General features: G+C 35.0%; 1 protein-coding gene across 1 annotated transcript in view; it reads right to left on the bottom strand.

Moving 5' to 3' along the window:
• neto2b (neuropilin (NRP) and tolloid (TLL)-like 2b) overlaps positions 1–5,902 on the bottom strand; it is a 20,070-nt gene extending 14,168 nt beyond the window's left edge. The window contains exons 1-5 of the mRNA XM_056478565.1: positions 5,811–5,902; positions 1,786–1,842; positions 1,506–1,652; positions 319–567; positions 184–231 (exon numbers count right to left, since the gene is read on the bottom strand). Of these exons, the coding sequence (XP_056334540.1) occupies positions 184–231; positions 319–567; positions 1,506–1,652; positions 1,786–1,842; positions 5,811–5,820 (511 nt within the window). The 5' untranslated portion in view covers positions 5,821–5,902. The remainder of the gene's footprint in view (positions 1–183; positions 232–318; positions 568–1,505; positions 1,653–1,785; positions 1,843–5,810) is intronic.
• Between the last annotated feature and the right edge of the window lie 6,109 nt (positions 5,903–12,011).

Genomic DNA, 12,011 nt, shown 5'->3' with positions numbered 1-12,011 from the left:
AGCTTACTCAATTAACCTATACCACGTCCGTCTTTGGACTGTTGGGGAAAACCCGAGCACGTGTGAAGCGATCGTGCTACCCACTGCGCCACTGTGACACCCTATATTAGTATTAATATTTAGTCTACTAAAATAAACTTCTTTAATAATAATAATAGTTGCATAAATTCAGTGGATCTTTACCTGGTATAGGATTCAACAGTCCTCCGACATGGAGATGAAAATCGGGATCTGTAAAAAATAAATAAAACCAAGAGCAAATTAATAAAAACAGAATGATTACATGATATAATTGCAGGGTACATTCACAGTACTTACCTGCAGTGTATGAGTACTCCACCTTGAAACCAAGTTCCTCCAGTTCCTCATCGCTGGTAAACTTGATCCACAAAAAGCGTCCGGAGGAGGTGACAATTCCTGGACTCTTATCCCCACAGAACCGATTAATCAGCGGAGAGAAAATGAACGGCCCATCCCGTATTTCAATGTTATCAAAGCGGCACTCAAAAGACGGCTCGATGTGGTAGATGTCATCGAAGACGAGCTGAATTCTCTTCCGCGGATGGGCTGATATGAACAAGAAACCGATGTTACAATATGAGTACTTTAAGTATTGTGACTAGGAGACACACACACACACACACACACACGAATGTAAAAGCTTAGGTTGGTTTTTAGCCACTTTATTATTATTACTTTTAGAGAGAAAGATCTGGAAAACTGACCTTTGAACTAACAACAATGAAGCATGGACCCATCCTGCCTCTATCAATGGGACAGGCTGGTGGTGGTGATGTAATGGTGTGGGATGTATTTAATACCATTCTTTGAGTCCTTGATTAGCAATTGAGCACTGTTTAAAAGCCAAAGTCTACCTGGGTATTATTGCTGAACATGTCTATTATTTTATGCCCACAATGGACCCTTTTATAATGTCCGCTAATACACCATGTCACAAAGCTCAAACCATCTCAGACTGTTTTCATGAACATTATAACAGTGAATAATATACTCAAATGACCTCCACAGTAGCCATCAGTAACTAGTATAGATCTCAATACAATGAGGGCAAAGAGGAGTCCAACCTAGCAATGTACATTCTCCGGCCACTTTATTAGGTATACCTTACAAGTACTGGGTTGGACCCCTTTTTGCCGTCAGAACTGCATTAATCCTTCGTGGCATACATTCAACAAGGTACTGGAAATATTCCTCAGAGACTTTGGTCCATATTGACATTATAGCATCATGCAGTTGCTGCAGATTTGTCGGCTGCACATCCATGATACAAATCTCCTGTTTCACAACATCCCAAAGGAGCTCTATTGGATTGAGGTCTGGTGACTGTGGAGGCCATTTGAGTACAGTGAACTCATTGTCATGATCAAGACCGGTGTATCTAATAAAGTGGCTGGTGATTGTAGTGCATGTGATTATGTATGGCAGTGTTTACAAACACAATGAATAGTACAAGTATCTAGTGCTAAAGCAAGTGAGACTCTTACCTTCCAGTATGTACACACACTCCTTGTTTGGTGGGTATGAATTGGGGTAGTTTGGAGAACTGAACGTTCCTCCATTTTCTGTCGGGACCAAAGTTCCACAGTGAGCTGGTTTCTTATCCTCAACAGCCACATTCTGAGCCAAAGCTACTAAAAAACACACACACAAGATGATCTGCATTTAAGATAATGATTATCGAAGCTAAAACACTAGGAAAAACATAAAGATTTTTCATTTGAACTTTCTTGTATCTTTGCATGCATGTTCCTACTTTAAACCAACCTTGGGTTTTCTGTGCCAATGCAAAACCCTCCTCTATCAGGATAAGCAGAACCAAGGCTGCAAAATAAAAAACAAACAAAAGCAGGATATGTTTTACCTTGGTGGTCTTAGACCTACAGTGATGTATTCTACTAGTAAAAAAGACTGCAGAACACAAATGGAGCATAGAAAGTACACAAAAAATGAAGGTTTTGATCATGATTATGACATTGTTTAATAGTCTGGGGTCGATACGAAGATTTAATCTCTTGAGACAAGTGTAGTTTGCCCACAAAGGCTGCATTGAATCATATTTTAGTAAAAACAGTAATATTGTGAAATAGTCTGCTTTCAAACACTGTTCAATATTTTTAAATATTGTTTTAGATTTTAACCTAATTATTCCTATAATATCAATGCAGATTTTTTGCAGAATTTTTTGCAAACTGTGGCTCAGTGGTTAGCACTGTCGCCTCACAGCAAGAAGGTTGCTGGTTCGAGTCCCAGCTGGACCAGTTGGCATTTATGTGTGGAGTTCTGCATGTCCTCCCCCTGTTGGCCTGGGTTTCCTCCGGGTGCTCCGGTTTCCCCCACAGTCCAAAGACATGCGCTATAGATGAATTGAATAAACTAAATTGTCCATAGTGTATGAGTGTGAGAATGAGTGTGTATGGGTGTTTTCCAGTGCTGGGTTGTGGCTGGAAGGGCATCCACTGCGCAAAACATATGCTGGATAAGATGGTGGTTCATTCCACTGTAGCGACCCCTGAATAATAAAGGAACTAAGCCAAAAAGAAAATAAATGAACGAATGTCTTTAGTGTATGAGAGTGTATGGGTGTTTCTCAGTACTGGGTTGCGGCTGAAAGGGCATTCGCTGTGTAAAACATATGCTGGAATAGTATGTATATATATATATATATATATATATATATATATATATATATATATATATATATATATATATATATATATATATATATATATATATATATATATATATATATATATATATATATATACATATATACATACATATACAGTATATACATATATACATATATATATATATATGCTGGAATGCCCTATGAAGGGAAAGGTGGAGAAGTAGGGGTGGAAGGGGGGATTCTTTAAATCGAAGATGACTGTAGTGAGAAACCCTGGCTCTTTATTATGGGTTGGGAATCGTCTGATTGGTGGATCATACATAGCTAATGCAAGACCAGCTGTGTTCAATCAAAAGCACGTGATCCTCTCGAAATTAGTTTATAAATAAACTTCACAAAGAGATTCCTATCACACACAAAAATAAATTCATATTTCTGTCTGAAAGCAAAAATGAAACGTTCCTCATCATTTACTCACACTCAAGGGACTCTAAACATTTATGAGTTTCTTTCTTCTGTTGAACCCGCTATAAGATATCCTGAAGAAAGTTGAAAAAAGCTGCCATTAACACTCATAGTAGGAACAAAAAGCTCTTTTTTCCCAGCATACTTCAGCATATATATATTCCTTCTGTGTGCATCAGAAAAAAAAGAAACTCAAACAGGTTTGGGACAAGTGAAGGATGAGTAAACAATGACAGAATTTTCCTTTTTGGGTGAATTGCCCCTTGAAACCGATAATTTCAGTGGGCTCGGATTGCAGCATCCACAAATATACTCATGTTGAAGCTTTTGTTTTCTCATCAATATAGTCATTTCTGTCATATACAGAAGTAAATTGATGAATTTTGTCTACAGCTGAGATGTGATTTGTAAAGGAGCTGTCAGTTCAGCACCACTTGTGCAGTTTGCAATACTTGCACTCACCAACATTCAGACTCTGCTCAAAGCAGAAGTACAGTATGTCTTGATATAACTTTACTGTATGTATAAACAGACAGCTTACTGCACTGGCTTGCCAAACAACAACCGAAAGGCAAGACATAAGTCAGTTTAAAGGGATAGTTCACACAACTTTGAAAATTCTGTTATTTTCATTTACTCACCTTTCATTTACCACAATGCAGTTTCTTTCTTTTAATGAACACAAAAGAAGATATTTTAAAAAATGTTGGAAACCTGTAACCATTGACTTCTGTAATATTTGTTTTACTATGGATGTCACAGTGGTTACAGTTTTTTAAAACTTCAAAACTGTGTGCTGTTTTGGGTTAAACATGAGAAAAGAAAGTCCTAAAAGTTTTAAAAGTAAATTTTTGATGATTCTAACTTTGTCCTAAGCATTAATAGACAAATTCTTGCATTAATAGTTCAATTCTATTTTTTAATTAATTACAACTCATGCTGATGTGTTTATCCTCATAAAACCTTATGTGCTTAACTACATATAAACTTGCTCCATAACATCTGTGGCTTTGTGTGACTGATAACCAAGAAGTTACCTCCTCTGTACTTGTTATCACCAAAATGTTACAACGCTACTTTCAGAGAGTGCTCGTTTACAGGAACAATCACGGACGGTAGGGGCAAAGGCTCATTCTCTTGCTGGCTCTGTTATGTGTATAACTTTTTCTGTGCAGATTAGCTTGTTCTGCCTAATAGCTAATGATTTAACTGATCTAGATGGAGGATCTTTCTTACTGAAGCGGCCCTGGGCGGGGCTGAAGAGAGACGTCGATAAATATGGAGGGGGAAGCGGAAGTGGGTGTGTGTGCCCAGCTGACACAGACTGCCTGTGTTGCTGTTCTCTGACACCTGGAGCTCTGTAATGCTTTATTCATCTAATTAATTAAATTGATTGAACTTATTTAAAGCCTCTGACTGATGTTTTAATCTGGGAGGACAAGTAAAAGTCCAACAAAGTTTAGAACCAATTGTGCATAAGTAAACTGTTAGAAAATCTCAATTTTTTTGGTGAACTCTCCCTTTAAAAACTGAAGTCTAAGTGACATTATGAACTGGATGAAGAAAAGGCATCTCAGAGAAAAAAAAACGGTTGCAACCATGCTTATATTGTAATGATATGGTGTTATTTTAAGTATTTTGGAGCATCATGTAAATACAAAGCAATATAATATTTACATATTATGCATGCACAGTACACAATTACTTACACTAATAAATAGTTAAAAAAACAGAAAATAGTTGTGGAAATTAAATATTTATTCATTCATTTTCTTTTCAGCTTAGTCCCTTTATTAATCTGGGGTCGCCACAGCGGAATGAACCTCCGACTTATCCAGCATATGTTTTACGCAGCGGATGCCCTTCCAGCTGCAACCTATCACTGGGAAACATCCATACACACTCACTCACACACATACACTACGGTCAATTTTAGCACACCCAATTCACCTATAGCGCATGGACTGTGGGGAAAACCGGAGTACCAGGAGGAAACCCACGCCAACATGGGAGAACTCCACACAGAAATACCAACTGACCCAGCCGAGGCTCGAACCAGTGACCTTCTTGCTGTGAGGCAATTGTGCTACCCACTGCGGCGCCCTGAATAGAGAAATATGCTAGACTATTATTATAACTATAAAAACATTTACAGCATGCCAAATTGTTATGATAATATAATTCACAACCACTGTATTACCATCTGATCTAATCACTGTATCATGATGGCTTTATTTTAAATGTATCCATGACTGAAACAATACTGTAGTGATGATTTATAGTAAATACTAGTGTTTTTAAACTATAGTATAGTAAAATCTGCTATGGTAACACACCAACTAATATAGTAGTTTTCTACAACTATGTATATTATAGTACAATACACTACAGTTTACTGTGGTAAAAACTAAAGTATCCTACATTATTTAATACAGGTTATCAGTTTAATATAGTTAATACTACAGTAGTCTATGCTGTAACATTCAATAACAAAGTGTTGTAAATTCTATCATATAGTGTATTAGCAACTTTACTATAGTATGGTTCAAAAATACTGTAGTATATGCTGTAAATTACTATAGTATTTTTTTCATGTTGGCATTGCTAAAACTGTCAGACAGATTTGGACATACAAAAGTAGCATTTATCAGCAATAAAGCAAAATAAATAAATAAATAAATAAACGATAACTCACCCTCATGCATTTCCACTTTCACTTGACACTTTTCTCTCGTGAGATTGTTTGCGGTCTACATTTTCAACGGCATGAACTGAAACCATCGAAATACGTCTCTGCTACTGGTTTCATAAATAAAAAAGCACCTCTATCCGTTCATAAATCGATAACATCCATATAAAATCGTCCAATCGCTCTAAACGAGACCGCAAATGCCGAGACACAGCAGAAACTCTTGGGCTCCGCGCATCTGAGGAGCTTTTGAGTATTTGACTGAGTGACAGTGAGGAGCGGGAAGCCTTGCCTCATGAATATTAATCATTTCAATGACAGACGCACAGTATGCGTAACTGGTTGGATCCAATGATCTAAGTACGCCTCACTTCAACTGTTGATTTATTAAATTATATTTTCAATAATATTATGGATATTCATTACGTCATGTGACAAATTAACCTGACGTAATTAAAATATTAATTTTCAAAAATGTAATACATCATTTAAGTACATATTATAATACACTTAACACAAAAGTATATATTTAATACATTTTAGTGATGCACAAAAATTACAAGACATTACACTTGCTGGAACAAAATTATTTTACCTTATATATTTTTATGTTTGAATGATAAACACATGCATTAGCACTTCAGTAGTTGCTTCATTATTATTTTAATAAAACAAAGCACTAGAGATAGGCTAATATTACTTTACACAATAATGCACAAATGCATTTACACTAAAATTACACCTGCAGAAATAATATTAGTTTATATTTGAACAATGCACAAGAAATTTTAATCTGTTTACACTGTAAAAAAAATCTGTAAAAAAACAGTAAAAAGACATATTAAGACATATTCCAGTAAATTACCGAAACCGACCATTTCACAGAATTACAAGCAAAAACGGTACAGAACATACTTTAAGAGCAACATTCATTAAATTACAGTTTATTACTGTTGATAATTTACTTTTAAACTGTGAAAAATGGAAAACAAACTGTCAGAATAATAAATGTAAATAATCTGTAAAAAAAAACTAATTTCTTGCTCCATAATTACAGTCATGTTGCAGATTAGAACTGTAATGATACATGTAATTACTGCCATTTTACTAATAATTACTGCAATTAAACAGATTACTGTAATTTTACAAATTATTACTGTAAATATATAATTTATTATTGTAATTATACAAATTAATTAATGTGATTATAACTGTAATTATGCAGATTAATTGATGAGATTATACAGATTAATTTATGTAGTTATGCACGAAATCTCTAAATACTTCATAAAATTTTAAAACAGAAAAATAGCTTTTAAAGAATGATAAAAAAAAGCTTGAGTACAAATAGGCCTAACTGCTGTTGTCATGAAACACTGTATATATAACTATAAACTATAATACAATTTAACAATTTTTTTTATATGAAGGTTACACTCCAATACAATTTGCTTTAAAAAATACAAAACTGTTTTATATCTAATTTCTTTTACAAATAACACATTTACTCATCATTTAACAACAAAAACAACATTAGTGTCATGTGAGGACACTTGCAAAACAAAGTTGAGGATCAAATAGCAGTTTATTAAGAGAACCATCTTGCAATTAAAGGTTGAAACAGGAACAAACAGGTGCATACAAATAATCCCAAGCGTAAAGGCGGCAAACAAAGTAACAAAGTAACAAAGCAAAGTGCGTCAATGCTCGCTAAACACTTTACAAGACTCAGCAACGATGTGTCTGTGTGCTGAGTTTATAGTCCTTGAAATCAGTCCATTATGATCTTCTGGCTGTGTGTGTGTAATCAATGAGAATTAAGAATCCTGGGAGTTGTAGTACGCTAATGTAGAGTGTGTAGTTCTCCAGTGATCCGCAGTCGATAGATTGCTGGTGATCGTAACAGTTAGCATAGCAACATTGTTAGCACTGATAAATTTTTTAACAATAAACTTATTTTATAGCCATTTAAACACTGTGCATTACAAAAAACTAATAAAATAATACATTAAAACAAGAGTGTCAAACTCTGTGCAGTTTGTCCAACCCTTTGTGGGGAAAATATAATAAAAATATATGTGTAAAATGAATTTATATATTAGTAGTAAAGTTAGTAAAATAGTAAAATAACAGTGATTTTTACAGTTTTACAGTGATTGCAATATATGCAGCCTACAAACAGTAGGCTATTATTTGACATTATTAACCTCACGTTAATCTTCATATGTTTACTATACTAAAAAAATATTTGACTGAGTTTTTGTTTCCATATTTTTACAGGGATAATCTGTAAATATTAAAGTTAAAATATGTGTTCCTCTCTGAAAATACAGAACATTTCCTTTAAAAAACAGAAAAATAACACAATACCAAAATACAAGCAATAACTGTAAATTTATTATTCAAATATTTTTATTACAGAACATATCTATAAAACAACAGCGATTTCACTGTATAATGGAAAAAAACTGGAAAATTCTGTGAAAAAATACAGACAATTACCTTTAAAATAATGTTTATTTTTTACAGTCTATCTATCTATCTATCTATCTATCTATATATCTATCTATCTATTTATCTATCTATCTATCTATCTATCTATCTATCTATCTATCTATCTATCTATCTGTCTGTCTGTCTGTCTGTCTGTCTGTCTGTCTATCTATCCATCCATCGTTCTATCTATCTATCTATCTATCTATCTATCTATCTATCTATCTATCTATCTATCTATCTATCTATCTATCTATCTGTCTGTCTGTCTGTCTGTCTGTCTGTCTGTCTGTCTGTCTGTCTGTCTGTCTATCTATCCATCCATCGTTCTATCTATCTATCTATCTATCTATCTATCTATCTATCTATCTATCTATCTATCTATCTATCTATCTATCTATCTATCTATCTATCCATACATCCATCAATCCATACACTGTAAAAAATTATGTGACAAAAAATCATGACAACAAATATTTTACAAACAGTGGTCCCCAAACAATGGTCCCCACCCCCCTGTTTATGGATCAATTGGTAACAGGCCACACACAAAAAAGCATTAATTACTTCCAATTTATTTATTATCTGAGTCTAAACGATCTTTTATTTTGAAAAGTTTCTATTGTTTACATCTTGAGCACCGAAATGTAACCTCAAAACTAGCAAAATGAGTAAGAATCGTGTCTTTTCCCCGCACAGGTTAATTAATTCCAATGGAAGAGCGTGGCTTGTGTGCATAATGGACTGATTTCACGCGGCCGCCATTTTTAAAAGCGAAATCGAGGCTGCGGTGGTAAGAAACCCGGAAGTATCGTTGGGAGTTACATTAGAACGTTGTGTACTTGGCTGTATATCTTATCAGCGAAGAGAAAGTGACACAAATTTATCATTTCACCGCCTTCCGAGTGACCCGAAGGTCCGTCCTGAATGAATGGTGAAAATAGAAAGGGATATCAGAGCTCATTTTCAGCTAAGTTAAGGGAAATGGCACTAGTTAGCTAACGTTTTCTTTCCCAAACACACGTTTTAGATGCCATTTATCAAACTCAAGTTAATGAACTGATTCTTTCACTATATTAGACTTGTCACGATACTGAATTAAAAGAAAAAACATCAATTTCCCGCTAACATTTAAGGCACTGTTGACGGCTTTCTTAAAACAGCGCTGATTTGCCATTGTGTTCACGTGATCAACAGAATGGCTTGTGATTGGCCGAGAAGGTCATCAGTTCACCCTCCGCTGTTTACCGAGTACAAACACAGACGAGCCGAGCGATCTGCTTGATGACTCGACTGATCTTCATGGCTGTTTCCGCTCGCGTCTCCGTGTATCTGTGTTTGCACTGGGTGAAGGGCAGTAAACTGTGTGCAAACACAGATACACGGAGACTGGAACGCGAAGCAGCCGTGAAGATCAGTCGAGTCAAAAACTCAGCGGGAAATAGATGGTTTTAAAACTTAAGTACCGGGACAACACTATTACAGACAACACGAGGGTGTGCTACAGTGTTTTAGCGCTCACTGGGTAACATAGACTGAAGCAGGGAAGTGTCCCCACGGTGTTTACCTGCTGCCATGATCTGAAGCCTAGGAGGACACTTGAGCATATTACTCTTAAAGAGATTGCGATGTTGTTTGATGCTAAATTGCTTTTAATTTTCTAAATTAAACTTACTGAATGATATTAAAGTGATGTTTACACCAGTTCTGCATTTTGAAATCTCGGCAACAGCTGGAGGTGTGTACTCCGCATCATGTTACTGTAATGTGTACAGTCCTTGTCCTATACTTCCGGGTTTCTTCCCACCGCAGCCTCGCTTTGGTTCTTTAAAATGGCGGCCGCGTGAAATAAGCGTATGGGAGCAATTCTCATGTGCAACCATAGTGCAACGCTCTCGCACCTTTCAGGTGCACCTATTTTAAAACATCTTCAGAAAGCTGCGAGCACACCGCAAATCACGTGACAAAAACAGGAACGCTTCACATTTTGTATGGAATAGACACATTTTTGTAGACTTACAGATCTTAGACAAACACTGCAGGGCTTTTTACTTTTCTCCATGAATAAAACTTGTATCAGAGTTGCAGCAAAGTTTTGTTAGCTTGTCATCCTCTGAGAAAATGGTTGATGGTCACCTAGTAATCTACATACACCCACCCCCTGGTCTGCAGTAAAATTGTCAAGCGTTAACCAGTCCGCGGTAATTAAAAGGTTGGAGACCACTTTTTCACAACACTTATTTTAATAAGTAATCAGTCTTTTTATTTTTACAAGGTTTAACTTCAGTCAATTTGACTAACTTAAGTTGAGATGACTAGAGAAATGTAATTTAAATAACTAAACGATTTAAGGCAGTAAGACTTTTTTACAGTGTATAACTGTAATGAAGCATTTACAAGTGCTGAATAAACCTTTTGTGGTACTGTGGATTTCTTTTTCTTTTCCTTTTTCAGGGACGAAGCAGCACAAAACCTGCTATCTTAACCCTGTTGGGGATGTTTTCATCCACTCTGGGGTGATTTTGAGTCTTAATTTGGCCATAACTTTTTCTGTGTTTCAGCCAGCAGAATGATTTTTGCTGACAAATCTTACTTTGACACATATTTTGAGAAAATGCTTTGAATTAAAATAACGAACAAACAAACAAACAAACAAACAAACAAACAAACAAACAAACACAATGATACACTCTAGGCAAATTTACTACCCTTTTGTGTTTGGGATGAAAACATCCACTAAATTAAACTGCTGTAAAAATGCATCAGATAATTTTTTTTTCAAGTTTGTTTGCAGAAATCTGTCAATCAACCTCAGTCCTGATCAAAACTACTAAATTGCCTAGAAAATGACAGGATTTTATCTCTTTAATTGGCAAATTCATAAATGATGTCACTGATTTAGTGAAAAAACACACACAAAATGACGTATTTTCAATATAAAAAGTAATTGTGGACTGGATTTATTTTTATTTTTACCACAGTCTTGGACATGTAAAACAACATTGCCTTTGATGCATTGTTTTTGATTTATAAAAAAAAATTTTTTTTCTAATTTACGGTTGGTGGCTGTTTTCCCCATAACCAATTTTTTTTATTTATTAAAAAACCATGACACCCTATAATCATGCATTTTTGATTGTTGGGGGTTTTCCCCAACAAAAAAATTGTCAATTTTACTGTTGATCATCAGTTGGCTCAATAAACCCTTTAGAATTAACCTTGTGCAAAAGAAGTTTCTGGATTTTATATGGAGTATAACAGCAAATTAAAGTGTGTGTATGTGTGTTTGAGTGTGTGAGAGTGACCTTTACGCACTTACCTTGATGTGTTTGAGAAAATCAAAATATGCATCTCAGCTCTCAGAACTACATAGAGTAAATAAAACAAAGACGGTGTATTTATGCACCATTAATAATGGTTATAATGGAAGTCAATAGGGCAAAAATAACCACCAACAGTAAATTAGGGAGAAACAAATGAAAATCGAACAATGCATCAAAGCCAGTGTTGTTACTAATCATTCACATGTTCAAGACTGTAAAATAAATTCATTCCACAATTACTTTTTATATTGAAAATACGTCATTTTGTGGGGTTTTTTCAACAAATCAGTGAAATTATTTGTGAATTTGGCAATTAAAGAGTTAAAATCCTGTAATTTTTTAAAAACATTTAGTAGTTTAGATCAGAACTGAGGTTGATTAACAGATTTCT

This window comes from Danio aesculapii, chromosome 18, assembly GCF_903798145.1.
Source record: "Danio aesculapii chromosome 18, fDanAes4.1, whole genome shotgun sequence".
Taxonomy (NCBI): domain Eukaryota; kingdom Metazoa; phylum Chordata; class Actinopteri; order Cypriniformes; family Danionidae; genus Danio; species Danio aesculapii.
This window is presented reverse-complemented; position numbering and strand designations above follow the sequence as displayed.